This window comes from Pristiophorus japonicus, chromosome 20 (genome assembly GCF_044704955.1).
Source record: "Pristiophorus japonicus isolate sPriJap1 chromosome 20, sPriJap1.hap1, whole genome shotgun sequence".
NCBI lineage: Eukaryota > Metazoa > Chordata > Chondrichthyes > Pristiophoridae > Pristiophorus > Pristiophorus japonicus.
The window spans coordinates 31,807,389-31,829,789 of NC_091996.1; the positions used below are offsets into that span (position 1 = coordinate 31,807,389).

The following is a 22,401-nucleotide window of genomic DNA, read 5'->3' on the forward strand; positions in this document are numbered from 1 at the left end:
GAACGTCTCCCTGCCCTTTTTGGGTAGCACTACGCGGTTACCCCACAACAGGCAGTCTGCCTGAATGGACAGCTTGTCCTTTCACCACTGGAATGGCTTGATTGGCTCTTGCATTTCAACGGGGATGCTGGCCCAGCTCCCATGCAGTACACAGTTTTTTACTAGGGACAACAGAGGATCTTGGCGAGTCCAAGTCCTAATCTGGCGGGCCGTGACAGGTGATTTATCATTTTCAAACACTTCCATGACCATCAACAAGTCTGCGGGCTGCGCCACCATCAACAAGTTTGCAGGCTGCACCATTTCCACCCCCGTGGTGGCCAATGGTAGCCAACTGAGAGCATCCGCACAGTTCTCGGTGCCTGGTCTGTGGCGGATGGTATAATTATACGCTGATAGCGCCAGTGCCAACCTTTGTATGCAGGCTGGGGCATTAGTATTTATCCCCTTGTTTTCAGCGAACAGGGATGTGAGGGGCTTGTGATCGGTTTTCAGCTCAAATTTGAGGCCAAACAGGTACTGATGCATTTTCTTTACCCCGAACACACACGCTAATGCCTCTTTCTCAATCATGCTGTAGACCCTCTCGGCCTTAGACAAGCTCCTGGAAGCATAGGCGACAGGTTGCAACTTCCCCGCAATGTTAGCTTGTAAAACACACCCGACTCCGTATGATGACGCGTCACATGCTAGCGCAAGTCTTTTACACGGTTATACAATACAAGCAGCTTGTTGGAGCATAAAATGTTTCTGGCTTTCTCAAAAGCAATTACTTGGTTTTTCCCCCATACCCAGTTCTCACCTTTGCGCAATGACATATGTAGGGGCTCTATAAGGGTGCTTAACCCCGGTAGGAAGTTACCAAAATAGTTGGAGTCTCAGGAACGACCGTAGCTCCATGATGTTCTGTGGCCTGGACGTGTTCCTGATAGCCTCTGTCTTGGCGTCTGTGGGCCGAATGTCGTCCGCCGCGATCTTTCCCCCCAAAAACTCCACTTCTGTTGCCATGAAGACGCATTTCGACCTCTTCAGCCGCAGCCCTACACGATCCAGTCGCTGGAGGACCTCCTCCAGGTTTTGTGGGTGCTCGGTGGTGTCCCGACCCGTGAACAATATGTCGTCCTGAAAGACCACCGTGCGTGGTACCGACTTGAGTAGGCTCTCCATGTTTCTCTGGAAGATCGCTGGAGCCGACCAAATTCCAAACTGGCATCTGTTGTAGATGAACAGTCCCTTGTGCGTGTTGATGTAGGTGAGGCCCTTCGAAGACTCCTGCAGCTCCTGCGTCATGTAGGCCGAAGTCAGGTCGAGCTTGGTGAACATCTTGCCTCCTGCCAGCGTCGCAAATAGGTCGTCTGCCTTAGGTAGCGGGTATTGGTCCTGTAGCGAGAAACGATCAATAAGTTACTTTATAATCGCTGCAAATCCTGACCGTGCCATCACTTTTGAGTACTGGAACAATCAGGCTGACCCACTCGCTGAATTCCACTGGGGAGATGATTCCCTCACGTTGCAGACTGTCCAGCTCGATTTCCACTCTCTCCCTCATCATGTGAGGTACCGCTCGCACCTTGTGGTGAATGGATCGTGTCTCTGGGACCAAGTGGAACCGCACCTTCGCCCCAGAAAAGTTTCCAATGCCTGGCTCAAAAAGGGAAGGAAATTTGTTAAGAACCTGGGTACATGAGGCCTCATCGACATGTGATTGTGCTCGGATATCATCCCAGTTCCAGCGGATTTTGCCCAGCCAGCTCCTTCCAAGCAATGTGGGGCCATCGCCCGGGACAATCCAGAGTGGCAGTTCGTGCACTGTGCCCTCGTAGGTGACCTTGACCATGGCGCTGCCCAGGACAGTGATAAGCTCTTTGGTGTACGTTCTCAGTTTCGTGTGGATGGGGCTCAGGGCTGGTCTGAATGCTTTGTTGCACCACAGTCTCTCAAACATTTTTTTACTCATGATGGATTGGCTAGCGCCAGTGTCCAGTTCCATGGCTAAGGGTAAGCCATTTAACTTTACGTTTAGCATTATAGGTGGAAATTTCGTCTCAAATGTGTGCACCCAGTGTACTTCAGCATCTCCCTCCTCTCTCTGAGGCTCGAAATTGCTTTGATCCACCATGGACCGACGATCTTCCTCTGCCACGTGGTGGTTAGCAGGTTTTGCAGAGTTTGCAGCTCGTTTGCAAACTCGTTGGAGGTGCCCCATTGTTCCACAGCTCTTGCAAACATACCCTTTGAAGCAGCATGAATAGGCTGAATGGAAGCCTCCACAACGCCAACAAGGTGTGAATTGCCTTGCATTCATCCTTTGTTGGGGAATCTGAGTCACCTGAGGCCTGCTGGCAGTTGCAGACTCGTGGGTTCTGCCCTGTACATTTCTGCTCGCAAACACAGTTCCAGTTAATTTATGAACATTGCTAGCACTTGTGTGCTGAGAGATTTGTTTGGTGTTATCACTGGTGGACATAAACTCCTATGCTATAGCAATGGCCTAACTGAGGGTCAGTGTCTCTACAGTCAAAGTTTTCGTAGGATGGTCTCGTGGCCAATGCCCAGTACAAAAAATTCTCTGAGCATTTGCTCCAGGTAGCCATCAAACTCACATTGTCCTGCAAGTCACCTGAGCTCGGCGACGTAGCTCGCCACTTCCTGACCTTCAGATCGCTGGCACATGTAGAACCGATACCTCGCCATCAGCACGCTCTCCCTCGGGTTAAGATGCTCCCGTGCCAGTGTACACAGCTCCTCATACGACTTATCTGTGGATTTCACCGGAGCCAGAAGATTCTTCATGAGGCTGTAGGTCGGTGCCCCGCAGACTGTGAGGAGGACCGCTCTCCTTTTTGCAGCGCTTCCTTCTCCGTCCAGCTCGTTGGCTACAAAGTACTGGTCTAGCTGTTCGACATCGGCTTCCCAGTCCTCACCCTCCGAGAACTTCTCCAGGATACCCACAGTTTGCTGAATCTTTGCGTTGGATTCGTATTCTCGTCGCCAGTTATTGTGTTCCTAACACAGATGAGGCTGCACACAGGGAGGTTAAAGTAACAGTGTCCTCAGTCTTTAATAAGGTACTCCAGAGTGAGGAACAGGCCTTAGGGGCCGGCTTGTATACAGTGCTCCCAAGGAATGCTGGGATCCCTTGGAACTTCAGAGGATGAGCTCCCTGGTGGCGGAACATGGGAGTGCATGCTTTACAGATACACAACAGCCTCCTTCTGTGCTGTATCATTCTATGATTTTATAGTAAATGGGAGTGAAAGCCCGAGCCAAATTTCCCCTTCCTAACTGAGGAGAACTAAAGCCAATTGCAGTACCTCTACCAATATCCCAGCTGAGAATGAGCAATAGCACAGTTTGAGAATTGGATATACTTACTGAGCCATTGCAAAAGCACAATATTTCCATATCTTCAATTAAAATTCATAATTATTATTCAATTATTTGAGTAGGAATGATCATGCCCTAAAACTGTCAATGAATGGTGAAATTAGATTTTCATATTTTCTATCATTTCTAATTTCTAAAAGTTGATGTTGTGTAACATGACTATTAAATACTGCCTCAATGTTAACATTCTGATAATACCTTGCAATTATATAGCAAATGGCGCACAATATTTGAGATGCATAGTTTATGGTAAATTGGATCAGTTTAAAAATAAGGATCAATAAAAGATCTTTCAGGCCAATTACCCTTTTGCTTCTAACTGACAATTTCTATTGTCTTGGACTCCCCATATTATATTATTGTTTTTGAACAATAAGGAAGTCGAGGGTTATGGGGAGCGGGCGGGGAAATGGAACTGAGTCCATGATCAGATCAGCTATGATCTTATTGAATGGCAGAGCAGGCTCCAGGGGCCATATGGCCTACACCTGCTCCTATTTCTTATGTTTTTATGTTGTTTATTATTTTGACCATGTAACTCGGTAAAACAAGAGAAAATCCCTTCTTTACCTCAGAAGCAATTAAATGAAAAGCACCAGGACACCATTATTTAATTACAACCTGTTGCTTTCCACAGATGAAATTGTTGTGTTCAGGACATGATTAAAGCCACAGTCCTATATAGATTAACCTCTCTGGAAAAGTGCAACATCCCCACTGACACCTGGAAGTCCCTGGCCAAAGATCGCCCTAAGTGGAGGAAGTGCATCCGGGAGGGCGCTGAGCAGCTTGAGTCTCATCGCTGAGAGCATGCAGAAAACAAGCGCAGGCAGCGGAAAGAGCGTGCGGCAAACCTGTCCCACCCTTTCCCTCAAGGACTGTCTGTCCCACAGTCTGTGACAGGGACTGTGGTTCTCGTATTGGATTGTTCAGCCACCTAAGGACTCTTTTTAAGAGTGGAAGAAAGTCTTCCTCGATTCCGAGGGACTGCCTATGATGATGATGATGATTTTGACTATGCATATATTTATCTCCGAGAAGTTTCTACCCTGTTCACAATGAAGCAGTTGTACAGCCATGTTTTAAAGGGTTTAATCAATAAAGGATTAACTAACTTTAATTACATTTTGTTTCTACAACTGTTATCTTATTAAAAACCTTACATTGCTATCTTATTAAAAATCTTACATTGCATGTCTTAGTCCAATGACCCCCCCCCCACCCAGTAATTCTGCTTTATCTGAAGACTACACGGTCTTGATTCCCTCTGTGGAATGTCAGTAGATTCCTCTGCTGTTTAGACTTACTTGAAGTTTGTTAGCATTGTAGGGATGCATTTTTAGTGTTGAAAACACAGTCCAAGTTTATAGAAAACTTATTTCTGAAAAATGGGAATATACCAAGGAAAATGTTTATTAAAGAAACTCAGGGCAATATTACATATTTAAATTGTCACACCTCTCATATTTTTGCCAGTAAGATTAATGCCAGGACAAACATTCATACAGTCTTTATTTTCATGAAAAATGGTAGCTGTGAAATTTGTGAAAATAACTCTTTTATAGCAGTTGTTGAACAGTGTTTTAACAACCTGAATATTCTCTTTTCTTGATCTCTCTAAAGATCAGATGTCTATCTAGACTTTCCACTAGGGGAAGATCGCCGGAAAATATGGGCCTTATTCCAGCGATGTAGGACGTCTCAGCCTTACTGATCGCTGGTACATGGCCCATTTTTTTTCCCCGCGATTTTCCACTCGGCCTTAGCCCAGTGATGTGGAATGGGCGATATGAATTTTCCTGCAATTTCTAACTTGTATTAGTTAACAGTGTCATGCTTTGAAATTTTGCTGGGTGATGTTTGAAAAGTTTCTGTATTTTTTTTACAAACTGTGCAAAGTATTAATGGAAAATGTCTTTGCACTTTTGTGTCCTTTTTTCTTGGCATTAACCCCTCCCCTCCAGCCATATCGGTCTGCTTACTCATACGCATATCCTGAATAGGATCCCCGTGTTTGTGCAACCGACCGCATGTAATAGTAAGAAACCAAAATACATTAGAGTTCCAAAAGCACTAATAAGATATGATCTATGCCACCACACCAAGACAAGAAGCAAATTCATTTATTAAAATATGGAAATCAAGTTAGTAATCGATTTGTTGGGCCTTAATGGGGGCACACTGTGATATGTGTGCGCACTGGGTCCATGCAGCAGAGTAGGTCTCCAGTTAGTCTTGGGTAATCCTTGCCATTGGACCAAGACCTAGCTCTCTCAAGCCCATGTGATGGCTGGTGTGCAACGGCCACCACACATTAAAAAAAATCCACGCACAGGGACCCCTTCAGGATGTAGTTCGGGCCCTGGAATCTTAGGCCCTTCATTGGAACACCTATGAACTTATCCTTTTTTGGCGTGGAAGCAAGTCATCCTCGTTTCGAGGGACTGCCTATGAAGAATGAGAGGTGATCTTATAGAAACGTATAAGATTATGAGGGGGCTTGACAAGGTGGATGCAGAGATGGGGAGACTAGAACTAGAGGGCATGATCTTCGAATAAGGGGTCGCCCATTTAGAACTGAGATGAGGAGAAATTTCTTCTCTGAGGGTTGTGAATCTGTGGAATTCACTGCCTTAGAGAGCTGTGGAAGCTGGGACATTATATAAATTTAAGACAGAAATAGACAGTTTCTTAAACGATAAGGAGATAAGTAGTTATGGGGAGTGGGTAGGGAAGTGGAGCTGAGTCCATGATCAGATCAGCCATGATCTTATTGAATGGCGGAGCAGGTTCGAGAGGTCTTATGGCCTCCTCCTGTTCGTATTTCTTATGTTCTTATGATAATGATGACTGTAGCAGTCGTTATGTTACTAGACTAGAAATCCAGAGGTCTGGAAGACTTATCCGAAGATGTGAGTTCAAATTCCACCATGGCAGCCGGGGAATTTAAATTCAGTTAACTAAAAAAAAATCTGGAATAAAATTCAGTAATGGCGATCATGGTGACTCTTAACTGCCCTCTGAAATGGTGGCTCACCACCACCAAGGACAACTAGTGAGGGGGAAATAAATGCTGGCCTTATCAGCGACACCCACATCCCATGAACACATTTTTTAATTGTCATTACCTTTCTCCGGTGAAGCCTGCCCTGCAGGTACAATTGGCACCCCAAAATCCATCGATGCAAAGCCCTCCATTGTTGCAGCTGAAACTCTCTCCACACTTGACTGGTGGGTATAACCATCTGAAAAAATTCAGTGCTTTTTATTCACAAGCAAATTAGATGTCACTACAAGGGCTGTTCATGGACACTAGTACAATAGACTCGAGTATTCAGTATGCACTGTATAAAGGTGGGAATTAGTACGTATTTTTGTGTCATTTGTCTCATGTCAGCTGTATGTCCTTTTTTATTGCATGCAGCACCAGTTTTCTGAGAGAAAAACATCATTTATCCAGATTCTATCCCTGCCTGGGATGCTCGAAGCTAAATATCAGCTCGTCTTGCTAATATTAACCTTTCTATATAATAGACATACAACTTGTCAGTTTAGAGCAGACAGAACAGCTTACCACAGAGACAGATGTGATATTCGTGAACGCTCCCATTTTGTACGTCACATTTTTTATAATTTACTTGTGTTTTCAAAGGTACTAATGTTTTAGTTTTAACTTTAAGTAGAGAATTATAGTCCAATTCTTTTTCATTTCAGCAATATTTACCTCAGATATTCTCTCCTTACCTCTCTCCCCAACACACACACACGACACAGTAATTTATTTTGGGATATGGTATTATCCATCCTCAAGGTACCCTGGCTAATGAAGTGCCGAGAATTTCCAGCAATTTAATATGAATGCATTTTTCTAATCCTGTTACTCTTCTCCATTCCTACATAATACATGCTATAACATTTTCATGATGTTGCACATTTTATAACAATATTCTGCAGTGCCTCAAATGCTTTGATTTTCAATGAGGAAAGACCTCAAATTTATGGAAAAGGTTAAGCCAGCATTGCTTATATTGACCAGGAATTCTATATCTGAAGCTCAGATTTATAGTATACAGTGTTAGTATACAGTGGTACTTCTTGTGCTGGAGCGTTTGTAATTCTAAATCGCAAACTTGGGAAGGGAATTTTTTTTATATTTTATAAATTTAGTACTTGACTAAAATTGAAAAGAAATTGTTTCCTGCCTAGATTTTTACTTATATGTGACAAATGGATATATACATCAGGGTACAAATAAAACAATTTAAATGAGTTTATCGGTCAAGTACTCGGTATATTTAAATCAAAACAGCTCACCTTCATTGAATTTCAAATGGAAGAATCAGATAAAATCTTTAAATTCTTCAGTTACTAATGTATTCCTTTAAAATTCTGCTTTCTTTCCATTTAATTCCTTACAGCACTATCTTCAAATATCTCCATTTAGGAAGTAGATAAGCAATTTTGAGGCTATACCATGACTCTGCTGGAGGAATTGGCAGGGCATGGGTTCAGATGAAATACTGGGTTATAAAATATTAGTCCCGTGGTGAGGCACTAACTGAGAAGTGACCAGTTCAAAAGATGTTGTTATGCCTGGTATCATAAAGATTTGTACACATTGGCCAGAGGATTAGTGTGCAAAATTAAGGCACATGGTATTGGGGGTACTGTACTGACGTGGATACAGAACTGGTTGGCAGACAGGAAGCAAAGAGTGGGAATAAACGGGTCCTTTTCAGAATGACAAGCAGTGACTAGTGGGGTACCGCAAGGTTCAGTGCTGGGACCCCAGTTATTTACAATACATAAATGATTTAGATGAAGGAATTGAATGTAATATCTCCAAGTTTGCAGATGACACTAAGCTGGGTGGCAGTGCGAGCTGTGAGGAGGATGCTAGGAGGCTGCAGAGCGACTTGGACAGGTTAGGTGAGTGGGCAAATGCATGGCAAATGCAGTATAATGTGGATAAATGTGAGGTTATCCACTTTGGTGGCAAAAACAGGAAGGCAGATTATTATCTGAATGGTGACAGATTAGTGAAAGGGAAGGTACAACGAGACCTGGGTGTCATGGTACATCAGTCATTGAAGGTAGGCATGCAGGTACAGCAGGCAGTAAAGAAAGCAAATGGCATGCTGGCCCTCATAGCGAGGGGATTTGATTATAAGAGCAGGGAGGTCTTACTGCAGTTGTACAGGGCCTTGGTGAGACCACACCTTGAGTATTGTGTGCAGTTTTGGTCTCCTAATCTGAGGAAGGACATTCTTGCTATTGAGGGAGTGCAGCGAAGGTTCACCAGACTGATTCCCAGGGTGGCAGGATTGACATATGAAGAAAGACTAGATCGACTAAGCTTTAGAAGAATGGAACTTAGAAGAATGAGAGGGGATCTCATAGAAATATATAAAATTCTGACAGGATTGGACAGGTTAGGTTCAGGAAGAATGTTCCCAATGTTGGGGAAGTCCAGAACCAGGGGTCACAGTCTAAGGATAAGGGGTAAGCCATTCAGGACGGAGATGAGGAGAAACTTCTTCACTCAGAGAATTGTGAACCTGTGGCATTCTCTACCTCAGAAAATTGTTGAGGCCAGTTCGTTAGATATATTGAAAAGGGAGTTAGATGTGGCCCTTATGACTAAAGGGATCAAGGGGTATGGAGAGAAAGTAGGAATGGGTACTGAAGTTGCATGATCAGCCATGATCATATTGAATGGTGGTGCAGGCTCAAAGGGCCGAATGGCCTACTCCTGCACCTATTTTCTATGTTTCTATGTTTCTATGGTGTGGACAGCAGCTAGTAGAGCATACTGATAGTGCAAGTACTCAGTCAAAGACAGGTAGGCTCATGTATTTGTCTCTGCTTTACCATGAATTTACAATGATCAACTGAAATGAGCAAGACCTTTAAAACGACTAGCATTAAAGTAGTAGGAATCACAGACAAAGATAAATTAGATATCAGAGGAGTCAGGCAGCAAGTCCTATTCTTAATTCCTACTGCCTTGGTGCGAGTTGTTTTAAATGCCGTGGTCAATTTGAGGAGTTGCAGTATATAGAATAGAACGCTTACTCGCAGTATTGCCCAGTGAACTGGTTTGGACAGTTGCAGAAGTACGAGTTGATACTGTCAATGCAGGTCGCGCCATTTTTACAATTGTGGTTTATGCAGTCATTTATATCGTTCTCACAGTTCATCCCGGTGTAGCCCTGCTCGCAGTTACACTCGTAGCCTTCCACCAAATCGCTGCAATTACCATGAACACAGAGACCGGACATGCAGTCATCAATGTTGAGCTCACATCTTGTGCCTTCCCACCCTGCAATGCAGTTGCACTGGAAGAGGTCAAATAGATCTTCACATGTTCCATTATTCTGGCATGGATTTGAGGAACATACTTCTGTGCCAAAGCATCCAATTTGAACTGGGAGACTGCTCACTATAACAAACTGTTCATTGGGTGTAAAAACATTTTGATTGAAGTAAGGAAGGTAGATCCCACCAAGTTTAACCACTCCAAGACAACCTGTAAAATTGTTGCTTAGTGTTATATTTACATTGTCTCGAAGAAAGTTTAAGTTCCCAGCAGCGACTGTGCTGGTAAAGTTGGTATTTCCATTAACAGTAATGATCCACCTTGATGACATCATAAAAGGCTCCACCATAGCAATGAGCACTGAATGCCACTGTCCATCTGAGATGTTGATGTCGCTCAAGAGAGTGAGGCCTTCCACGCTGTTTCCACTATACAATCTGAACTGCAACTGAGAATTGTGGAAACCAAACCAAACCGAATCAGCACCATTGCTGGCCTGCAGCAGAACAGCATCCATATCTCTGGTTTTGAAGTCCATGGAAACGTTTATGAGATCTCTTGTGATTAGCTTGTTGCCAACATATACAATTGGATTTTCACCTTGAAATGTTGCATTAGCCTGACCTGTGAAAATCCACAAAAATCGAAGATACATTAAGTTATCTCATTGAAACCTGCGCTGCTAATTCATCCCTGCCTTTCAACGGCCTCACCTTTCTGACACAAGGACTTGCTTTTGAAGAAACGAAGATCTGTGAAATTCACGCTTGATGCATTTAGAATCAATAGCCTCCAGTTTGGATAATATTTTGTTTGATGGAAATACCCACCCATGTGAGGAACTGCCACATTACATTGGTTGAATTGTTATATTTTAACCCAAGGATCTAACGATAGGAAGAAAAGGCTGCAGTCCAATTAATTGCTTTAAGGACACCTGAATCTTTTACCAGTGTTTTGTGAAAAGCAGCCCTGGTTTTAATAAAGTTACGCAATGCCAGCTGTGGCTCAGTGGGTAGCATTCTTGCCTCTGAGTGAAAAGGTTCAAGCCCCACTCCAGAGATTTGAGCACATAATCTGGGCTGACACTCCCAGTGCAGTACTGAGGCAGTGCTGCACAGTCGGAGGTGATGTCTTTAGAATGAGACATTAAACCGAGGCTCCGTCTGCCCCCTGAACTGGACGTAAAAAAACGAAGAAGAACAGAGGATTTCTCCCGGGGTCGTGGCCAATTTTTACCCCTCAATCAACATCACTAAAGCAAGATTATCTGGTCATTATTACATTACTGTTTGTGGGGTCATTTACATTGCTGTTTGTGGGATCATGTGTGCAAATTAGCTGCCGTGTTTCTTCCCATCATCATAGGCGGCCCCTCGAACGAGGATGACTTGCTTCCACAAGAGTTCACAGATGTTTCAATGAAGGACCCTATGTTCCAGTCCTGAACTCCAATTGAAAGGTGGAAGATGCCTGTGTGTGGATTTTTTTTAACGTGTGGTGGCCGTTGCACACCAGCCACCACACGGGCTTGACAGAGCTAGGTCTTGGTCCAGTGGCAAGGGTTAACCAGGATGACTGGAGACCTGCTCTGCTGCACGGACCTAGTGTGCGCACATATCGCAGTGTGGGCTGGTCTGTGCTGCCCCTGGGCCCTCGGCTCTTCTGGGCCCCATACCCCATTCGCCGCACCTCCGCCACAATCTCTCGCCGCTGCTCCGTCACAAACCAGTGCAGCAATACTGAAGCAATTTTTAGCAAAGTTCGACACTTCATATTGATGGAATCCCGCCTTTCCCAGAATGCTTCTTGCTGCTTGATACATCTCTGCCATCGCCTCTTGCTCGGGCACACTCAGAACCTTCTCTTCGACCTGCCTGAAAAGGGCGGTCCCCGTCTGCAGCCTTGCTCTTTCATCTACATTGCAACAGTGGCTACACTTCAAAAGAAAGGCACTTTGGGACGTCCTGAGGCTGTGAAAGGCACTATATAAATGTACGTCTTTCTGGATGGGATTTTTGTCCAATGTTATTTTTTTTTAAAACAAGTATGTAAATATGGGGAATGTGGATATGAAATCCTGTTTATGGTGGGACAAATCCAATGTACTGGTTTATTTAATATATTATTGAGTGGAAGAAACCTCCTGTTCTAGTGAATTCACCAGCCATTCAGTCTTTCTTTCAGGATGCATAGTCCACTTTAGTTCAGATTGACTGTCTGAAGAAATGAACAATGTAGTTGATCCTTTGGCTCAGGTGTACCTTGACTCTAGTTATCTTAAGGTAATCCATTCTAGTTAAAAGTCAGTTGTTACTGCTTTCTTTAGTTCATCAGACTGTCACTTAGTGTTCCCGATGGGGTCACATTCAGTTATAATAAAGCTGATTGTAATATTGGACATTCAGTGGCAGTGGCAGTTTTCCACAAGCCAAGCTTCTGTTCTTCCTGTTCGGGTAAGCACCCCATTGTAGGCTTAGTCCTTTCCCACAGGGAAGAAGAGAAAATCAGTTGCTGAGTTATCATGGACAGCTCTCGGGCATGTGCCAGGTGCTTATGCTCCCTTACTCTGGGAAATGGTGCAAGGATGGGAAATTCGGTACTGTCTGTGGGGGGAGAGTTTCTCTTGTTTGTTATTCTTTAATAAGAATTTAAAAATAATTCTTCAAAAGTACTTCATTGGTTGTAAATTGCTTTAGGATGTCTGGTGGTTGTGAAAGGTGCTATATAAATGCAAGTCTTTCTTTACTTGCTTTCTTTTATAGTTATATTTACAATTTTGTTACTAGTAGCAAATGGGAATGTTTCCCTCTGTTGATTATTATTCCAAATTGTTTTTAAGTCTAAAATGAGAATTTTGTTACTTTTTGTTTTGAAAGAAGTTCTCTTGAAGCTGGTGCATTATTTTAGCCTTCCAGATTACTTGCCACACACTGATGGGCCCTGGACTCTCCGTGAATAGACCACACATTGATGGGCCTGGCCTCCGTGTATAGACCACAAATTGATGGGCCCTGGACACTCTGTATAGGCCACACATTGATGGGCCCTGGATTCTCTGTGTATAGACCACACACTGATGGGCCCTGGACACTCTGTGTATAGACCACACACTGATGGGCCCTGGACTCTCTGTGTATAGACCACACATTGATGGGCCCTGGACTCTGTGTATAGACTTCACATTGATGGGCCCTGGACTCTCTGTGTATAGACTACACATTGATGGGCCCTGGACTCTCTGTGTATAGACTACACATTGATGGGCCCTGGACTCTCTGTGTATAGACCACACATTGATGGGTCACTGGTTTGATTTCATTCCGCTACTGAATTCCTGATGCCAGCTGTTGGGAGGTGAGCCGAACCCAGGAACTGTTCCATAGAGGGAGAAAGAAAATTAGAAGGAAAGTTAGCCCTAAGTCGCTCTTCTGCAAATCCTACCAACCAAGGCAAAGTAATGTTAGCAGACAACTGAAATCAGATCTTCCAATTCTCTCCTCATCCACAGTCAGTGCATGGTATCGGGAGATGAGAAAGAAAAATGGAAGTTTAAAATAAAGAAGTTATTTCAGTGTGGTATATACTTTGCAGTGTTAGGTTTCAAAACTTTCAATAGATTTAAAAAGGTCTATATTTTTAACATTTTCTCGTCTCTGAATATTTGCTTATACAATTAAATGAATTCTTGTAGTTCTTACATTCATATCCACCTGGAAGATTCTGACAGTGACATCCTGCAAGACATGGATCAGTCTCACACCACACTATCTCCTCACAGGTTCGTCCAGTGAACTCCTGTGGACATTTACATTCAAAATCGTTCCACGTCACAATACAATTGCCTCCATGTTGGCAAGGAACACTCTGTATAAAGGCAATAAGTATGTCGGTCACACAAACTCATTTTTTTTTACTATATATGTTCATATATATCAACAGTAGTAACTACACCATCCGAGTACAATATATAATTTTGATTATGTTACATTACAGCAGTGATTTAACTTCAAAAGTACTTAACTGGTTATAACATGGTTTGGGACATCCGGAGGTAATGAAAGGCACTATATAAATGCAAATTTTTCTGTTGTTAATAGATTGTTATGAGAATGCACAAGGACTAGTTTTAGTTTTGTATTTGAAACTGTCAGTTCAATGAAAATGAATCTCTTGAAAATTCACAACTATACTTTTGGAGAAAGTTTCAGCTCACACCCAGCAGGGTTAGAGTAACTAGACCACTAGTTAACTATGTCTACTTGTTGCAATACTCTAACATACAACATGGATCTAACACCAGCAATACAGGAACAAGTGCAGAAGATTAGAGGGGACTCTGTATTGCATTGAAACAAGCATCTCTCTTACTAAAAGCTTAAAGTTTTTCAGGTGCTAGTAAAACATTAAGGGCCCGAAATTGGTCAATACATAAGGTGCGCCCATTTCTCGGCAGTATGCCGGCGATGCGTCGTTTCAAACCGCCGAGACCGAAGAGGAAAAACTGTTTGATTTTTTTTCGACGTGCAGCGGGCGGTAGGTAACATAGTAGTCGATCCAGATCGACTTTCTTGTCGCTGGACGGTGCGGCACTGAACTGTGAGTGCGCAATTTTTCCCCCCCGATTTTTTCACAGAAGCTTTTTATCCGCGATTTTGGGGGTCGGGTCACCCGTGCATGCGCAGTGAGTTGAAGTCGAGGGAGAGCGAGTGAGAAGGAGCATCAAGCTAGTCGAGGGTTCGTTGGTTTAATAACATTGCAGAGTTAAAACTATTCATAATAAATAATAATTATACAGTTTGAACAATAATAGGAGATATTTTACAAAGCAAACATAACATAAATATAATGGAGATGTTTAAAAAAAAATAAGTCGAAGTGCAGGAACGTCGAAAAGGACGGGAGGTCAAAGGAGCCCGCCTTCGATGAGACGGAGTTACCTGCCCTTCTCGAGAATATGACAGAGAGGTACTCTGAGCTAACAAAGGGTGGTCGTGGAAAGCCCCCCCCCCCCCCCCAAAGGAGTACAAGAAGATATGGGGCGAGATTGGGGAGGCTGTGTCCTCCACAAGTACCATGGTACACATCGGGGAAAGGTGCTGTAAGAGATGGAACAACATGGTGAGGGTCGCAAGAGTAAGTAATGATTTTATTTATGCACCCCCCCCCCCCATGTGCCATGTACCATGTAAATGTAGGTTCCATGTCAAACGGATGATGCTATTTATCTTAAGGTTACGGCGATGTATTCGTGCTTTCAGGCAATGACAAGAGGATCAACGCAGTGTTTTAATCTGTGTGTGTGTGTGTGTGTGACCCTGTGAGTCTGCAATGTTAAATGGATTGAAGATTTTTACTTTCATTTACTTCACTTTCTGCAGAAGAAGACATCTGCAGTAGCAGCCGATCAGCGGCGTATGGGGGGGGGGGGGGGGGGAAGACCCGCAACTCAAGAGCCATTGACAGAAATCGAGATCTGTGCCCTGTCCCTGGTCAGGGATAGCAACCGTGCCACCCGACATTGGAGCTGACCCACTCACACAGGATGGTCAGTTCAATACAATCCCCAGTCTGTGTTGCGGTCCTGTCATGTCATGTAATGTAACTGTAATGTTGGCCTCTTGTGATGTATGTCAATTTATTGTACTGCAATGTTGGGGGCATGTAATGCAATGCATATATGTATTGTCTGTCTGCGATGTAACCCTGACCCCTCCCCTAGTCCCAAGCATTTTTAAATGTTAATTTGTACTTCCAGAGTCGGACGATTCAGACCAGACCTCCGCAGAGAGGCCAGACGACAGATCCACTGCCTCCACCTCTGGCATCACCCAGCCCTCTCCCGACTTCACCCCTGGCAGAGGTAATGAAGACGAAGAGGAAGAGCTGCTGATCCTGCAGCCAGTGGAGGCAGAGATGGGGGTGGAGATGGAGTGAGGATACACCAGCTCCATGTGGGCCAGCTGGAACATCCTCCACCACGGAGTCTGTATTCAGGGGATGCCCCCACGGCTCCTCTGATTCTGCCGGACCATGCGGTGTGCAGCAAGGCACCCGCAGCGTTGCAGCACCTTTGCCACAGCGACCGAGGTTGGTGCAGAAAAGGTCGGTTGCTGCACGACAGATAGGCGCGTACCAGGACATGGTGAGTCTGTCACAGGCCAACATAGGTCGAGAGTACTCAAGGCCAGGAGTACAATTACCAGAAACATCGCGGCTCTATCAGAGCAGCAGTCGGAGGATATGTTGCATCTGATCACCACGATGGCGCGAACCGCCGACTCCATCGAAGCCATGCGGCAATTGATGGGATCGGGACATGGCACGGAATCCCCTTCGTGCCATAGTAGTCAGGTCGACAGCACCTGAGGGTAGGGAGCTGACAGCTCCAGCCCTGAGGCCGTGCCTTCCACACCACGAGCTTCTCCTACGGCCCCATTCATTGCGCCTGCAATGTCTGACCCCCAACGACAGCAACAGCACTCGGGGTGCGCTGCTGCGCGCCGGCTTGGTAACACTATGGGGAGGTCCGGGCTCAGGGGCAGTGGGAAAGGGAAGGGCGGGAGTAAGAAAGGGGGGAATAGTCCCCAGGGTGGTGTAGCACGCGGTCGTGATTGAGGACAGTTGAAGGTCTTTTCTTGTACTTGTTCATTTAAGTTTGACTTTTTTAAGTTTATTCAAGTTGTTAAAGTTTTGTTTGTTAAAGTTGTTATTAAAGTTGTTATAGTTGTTTTATAGTTATAAGTTTTACAAAGTTTTAAAATCGTCATTTGAATTGAAGTTAAGCACACTCTTGTACAGTGTCAAACCTTTGGGGTAACAGTCATCAGGGTCCCAAAAAGCAGCTCTCCACATTCAAGCAAAGCGTTCATTTATGAGCTGCTGACTTAACAATTTTGCAGTGGCATACGCTCCACCTGCCCTCTGTGGTGATGGGGGGTGGTGTCTTGGGTTCACCTGGAAGCTCTTCTTCATCCTCCTCTTCCTCATTTTCCTCCTCTTCCTCCTCCATCTCCTGCACTCTCTCCTCAGGTGGTCCCTGTGGCAATTCCTGTCCCCGCATGATGGCTAAATTATGCAACATGCAGCACCCCCCCGTGAACTGAGCAACCTGCTCAGGGTGGTATTGCAGCCTGCCTCCTGAGTGGTCCACGCATCGAAAGCGCTGCTTCAGCACTCCAATTGTCTTTTCGGTAATATTACGTGTGGCTATATGGCTCTTATTATATCGTTGTTCATTTCTGTCTGAGGGTTCCGCAGGGGGGGTCAAGGGCCAGGTGGCGAGGTCGTACTCTTTGTCCCCAGCATCCAGCATTTACCTTGTGGCTCAGACATCAACAGGTCAGACACGGTGCTCTCACACAAGATGTGCGCATCGTGGATGCTCCCTGGAAAGTTGCCATTCACTGTCATTATGCGCTGCGTATGGTTTTGGTACACCTCCGCCTCCTGTAATGGTACTCGCAGGGCAATATGGGTACAGTCAACAGTACCCTGCACCTTGGGGAAGCCGGCAATGCGTGGTCGTTGGGAAGTTTATAAATTCCATCTGGCGAGCTTACAGTACTACGGTTACCTGTCGAATGCAGTGATGAGTAGGGTGCTGAGAAATGCAGCACATGTCCCCAGCTGATGCATGAATAGAGCTGTTTGCATAAAAGGAAAGTGCTGCAGTCACCTTCATCTCGACAGAGAGTGCAGTAATGTTGGTGGTACTGGGCTGCAGGGCTGCCTTAATGAGCTGACAAATCTCAGCGATCACCTCTTTTCAGAAGTGCATCCTTCGAACGCACTGTCGATCGTTCAGGTCCAAGTATGAGCGCTTCTCCCTGAAAATCCTTTGTAGGTAAGGCCTCCTCTTCCTCCTCATCAGCCTGCACCAGCGTCCATTACCCTGATAACTCTGCTCAATAAACCTTCTCACATCTGGATCCTGCATTGGACAGGTAGTCAGCAATACATGCTGAGATAGTACAGGCCCCATCCTTTTTAAATCTCCAGAATATTTTTCAAGAAAAAAATAACTAAAATGTCTTTGATCTTAATAATGTACTCAGTACCAATAAAAATACCCTTCCCACTGTAAATCGCATGGTAAAGTCACTGTTCACCTCAAAAATACAAAAATAAAGATGCTGCTTTAGCTGACGGTTTCAAAATGGTGGCTCCGAGCACTCAGCCCATTCCCGCCCACTTACCATCGCGCAAAACCACCTTTTCCAGGCCGGTATGCAGCTCCGATGGTATGTCAGCGGTATGCCATGAAAATCGGACATTTTGGACGGTATGCGGACAGTGTGCATACTGCTCGGCGGTATGTCAATGATGAATATTCCGCCAAGTGGTATGTCGACGGTATGTAGGTGTTTTTTCACCAAAATCGCATTTTTGGGCGGTAAGCGGGCAGTATGTCGATGAATTTCGGGCCCTAACAATAAAATTAAAATTTGCTGAGCAATTCATACATTTTGGATAACACCCTCTCTTTTCAATTGCCTATAACTATTGCACTATTCCACCACTGCTCTGGAAATCGAGATTAAAAGTTGGGTACCGATCCACCATCTGATTGCACAATTAGAGATATAATTTTACATGTTAAAGCATCTACTTCAAAGCATCAGTTCTTTTCCAGTTAATATCCATGTTTCTACTTTTAAATTGGATATTTAATTACTTTTAACTTTTGCATGATTATTGCCTTCCCTTTTATTTTCTAGTCCAATGTTCACAATAAGTAGCTTGACTCAGTTGACAACACTATTGTTTTTTGAGCTCAGATGTTCTGGGTTCAAACCCCACTCCAGAATTTGAATACATAAAACCAGGCTTGGAAGAGCGCTACATTGTTAGAGGTGCCGTCCTTCAAATGAGGCATTAAACCAAGGCCTTGTAGGCATGTTTCTCTTGTTCAGATTGACATTAAAGTTCCTATGGAACTTTGAATACATAAAACCAGGCTTTAATGGACTTGGACAGGTCAGGTGAATGGGCAAATGCATGGCAGGTGCAGTATAATGGGGATAAATGTGAGGTTATTCACTCTGGTGGCAAAAACTGGAAGGCAGATTATCATCTGAATGGTGACAGATTAGTAAAAGGGGAGGTGCAACGAGACCTGGGTATCATGGTACATCAGTTATTGAAAGTTGGCATGCAGGTACAGCAGGTGGGGAAGAAAGCAAATGGCATGCTGGCCTTCATAGCGAGGGGATTTGAGTATAGGAGCAGGGAGGTCTTACTGCAGTTGTACAGGGCCTTGGTGAGACCACACTTTGAGTATTGTGTGCCGTTTTGGTCTCCTAATCTGAGGAAGGATATTCTTGCTGTTGAGGGAGTATGGTGAAGGTTCACCAGACTGATTCCCGGGATGGCAGGACTGACATATGAGGAAAGACGAGATCGACTAGGCTTATACTCACTGGAATTTAGAAGAGGGGATCTCATAGAAACTTATAAAATTCTGACGGGACTGGACAGGTTAGATGCAGGAAGAATGTTATGCAAGTCCAGAACCAGGGGTCACAATCTAAAGATAAGGGGTAAGCCATATAGGACCGAGATGAGGAGAAACTTTTTCACCCAGAGAGTTGTGAACCTGTGGAATTCTCTACCACAGAAAGTTGTTGAGGCCAGTTCGTTAGATGTATTCAAAAGGGAGTTAGATGTGGCCCTTCTGGCTAAAGGGATCAGGGGGTATGGAGAGAAGGCAGGAGTGGGGTACTGAAGTTGCATGATCAGCATGATCATATTGAATGGTGGTGCAGGCTTGAAGAGCTGAATGGCCTGCTCCTGCACATATTTTCTATATTTCTATATTTCTATATTCCTCCCAACCAATACCATCAGAAGGTTAAATAGTTATTCATTTCATTACAAATTCATCATTGTGGTATCTTGTCATGCCAAATAGGTTGCTGTCTATCCCTACTTAACTATGATTGTACTTCAAAAAAAAATCATTGTATATGAAACACTTTGTGATGATTGTGAGAGATATGACTAACATGCTACTTTTACCTATTCAAACAGAAAACTAAATTGTAGAGCACTAGCACAGCTTCTCTGATTTTAAATTATAAGCCTAAAAGCATTGGTCAAAAAGTATATAGTCAAGTTCTTTCCTTACCACACAAGAATTATCACTGATGCAATCCTTGATCACATTTACAAGTGTTTTATTGTTGTAAACACCCAGTGACGAGGTGTGATTCCAGATTTCCAGTGGGTAAAACTCCAGTTGGTTATTGTTGAGTCTCATATCCTGCAGGCAGCCCTTGAAAGGTCCTCCCCATGGTGCAGAATCCTCATTGGGATCTTGGCCAATGTAGACCATGTCGAACAGTTGAATCTTCACAGCAGACAATAGAAAATCTAGCAAAATAACATCTAATTCACGAACAGTTACCCTGGCTCCATCAAAGTGAATTTCTATCAGTCGTTTAATGCCATTGGCAAGGTTCATAGATGCCTCCACCATCGTAGACTTTGTCTTGATACAAATGTTGCTGTTGTTCAGATATATTGTGAGATAAGGAGAGGCGCCCTTGCTTAATTGTAATATGAAGCCATCTGTCTTTAGTGTGCGAATGAAAAAAGAAATAACAAATTCTGTGCCAGGATCATCCGTGATAATAAAAGAGGCAGAGCTGCTTGAATTCTCATTGCCGAATGTTGCAGAGGTGTATTCTGCAGGAGGGAGAAGAAAATGGATTTGTTGAATATTTAAAAATATATCGAGCACACCCAACGGTGGGAAATAGGTTAATTTCATGAATTAGTTCATGGGTGATTAAACAAATGCATCATTCGGCATTCAATTGCAATTTTCTTCTGAATGTTGATGAGATCAGTTTAATCATAGAATTACAGACATTTACGGCACAGAAGGAGGCCATTTGACCCATCGTGTCTGTGCCGGCACTTTTTAATACTCAAAGTTAAACCAAATTGTAATTTCTCTCTAAATAAACCTTAAATTCAGCTGGGAACTTGTGCTTGTCTCACATTCCTCCAGACCCAAGCTGCAGCTATGTGCATGGTACTTCCTTAATAAATTTCTGACTTTTATTCACCACGTTCTCTTGCCTTGTGTTCCAGGCCACTTGTAAAATACAATCTGCTTGCCTAATCACAATATATATCTCTTTCTCGCTTTTCTCAATTTCTACTGGATAACAATTTCAGTGATTGGCAAGTACTACTGATTTTTACTCATTGTAGTTCAATTGCTGGTCTTTACAGAGTCTTATCTGTCAATTTGTTGTTTAGATAAAAATGGCAAAACAGAGAGGTTTTCTTTGAATAAAAAAAATTACTTGATTTGCTGTTGCTTTGCTGATTACATTTAACCTGATGTGTTTTTTTGCTATAATCAGGATGATGTGATCACTGAAAGTAAATAATAAAATACTATTAACAGCTATGTATCCTCATTGGATAGTTGAAGTCCGTGCAAAAACTATCATGTATTAGAAATTAGGGGTACCTAAACTATATATGGTTACACGAATGAAATTGTGATGTGAATAATACTGTATTTAGATGATTGCATTCGAGCTCGAGACAAGTAATGGGGTTAATGTATATGTTGCGTCCTATTGGAATTGCTTAAGTTTTGTTTTCCTGGAAATTGGTATTAGAGCTTGAGATAAAGGGGGAAAAATTGGGCTCCTTTGCATCTCCCGTTAGCGCCTCTGGGTGCGCTAATGGGGCGCAAATGAGATCAGCGACTCCCGCTAAATTCGGCGGAAGTTTTGCGGCGGTAGTATGGCGTTGTGCTCCGATCTCCTTTGGCTGGAGATGGAGGCGCCATCATCATGCATTCCATCCCCTGCAGCATCGTATGACGAAAACACCAGCAGCTACAGGAGGCAAGCATCGGGCGGCCGGCCGCTTCAGAGGCGATGCTTAAAGGCGAGGTGGCTGAGGTAAGTAAAAAATAAACGTACCTTCTCTATTTGCAGGTTTTTTCATGGGTTCCTGGCTGCGATTGATTAGCTCGGCACTCTGCTTGAGTGCCGGGCTGATTGGCGGGTCGCGGCTGCCATCGTGGAGAAAGTAAGTTTTTTTTTTTCCTTCGAGGAGCCTGCAGCAATGACCCTTCCCTTTAAGGGAGGGAAGAAGCTTTTCAACATGGCACCACTCACCGCCCCGCCTGCTGCCGATTGTGCTCCTGGAAGGAATCAACGCTCCACATACTTCTTGAAGCGCAAACGGCAAATTTTTTTAAAGTTTGAAATCATGATCACCTGGCGCTAATTTGTTTTTAAAGTTAGCACCCCAAACGGACGCTCCCCAATTTCACCCTCGAAGTGTCTTCAGACTAGTATTAGATTAGATGGATAGATGCTTAAAATTGGTCCATGTTTTCCGTTCCCTGCCGATGTGATAACATTCTGCACCATGGCAGTCACATATGACCTTGCCTCCCAGGCTAGCTGCCTGCTGTTTCTGAGTTAGGATTTTGACTTTGTTTAATGTAGCTTTAATTTGACCAACTGAGGCCCAACCTATGTTGCTTCCATTATTGCTAATAACCATATTATAATGCTAAGTTAAGAACGTTAGAAATCAGGGGTGTCCAAAATATTAAACGAACAAAACTGTAACACGAATAATACTGTGTTTAAATGATTGTACATTTCTGCTCAAGACAAGTAAAGGGTTAATGTACAAGTTATGTTTTATCCGGG

At 43.9% G+C, this 22,401-nt stretch overlaps 1 protein-coding gene across 1 annotated transcript in view; it reads right to left on the minus strand.

Moving 5' to 3' along the window:
- LOC139232467 (protein crumbs homolog 1-like) overlaps positions 1-22,401 on the minus strand; it is a 216,264-nt gene that overhangs the window by 19,285 nt on the left and 174,578 nt on the right. Inside the window, exons 8-11 of the mRNA XM_070862702.1 lie at positions 19,836-20,395; positions 13,408-13,573; positions 9,463-10,330; positions 6,516-6,632 (exon numbers count right to left, since the gene is read on the minus strand). Coding sequence (XP_070718803.1) covers positions 6,516-6,632; positions 9,463-10,330; positions 13,408-13,573; positions 19,836-20,395 — 1,711 coding nt within the window. The remainder of the gene's footprint in view (positions 1-6,515; positions 6,633-9,462; positions 10,331-13,407; positions 13,574-19,835; positions 20,396-22,401) is intronic.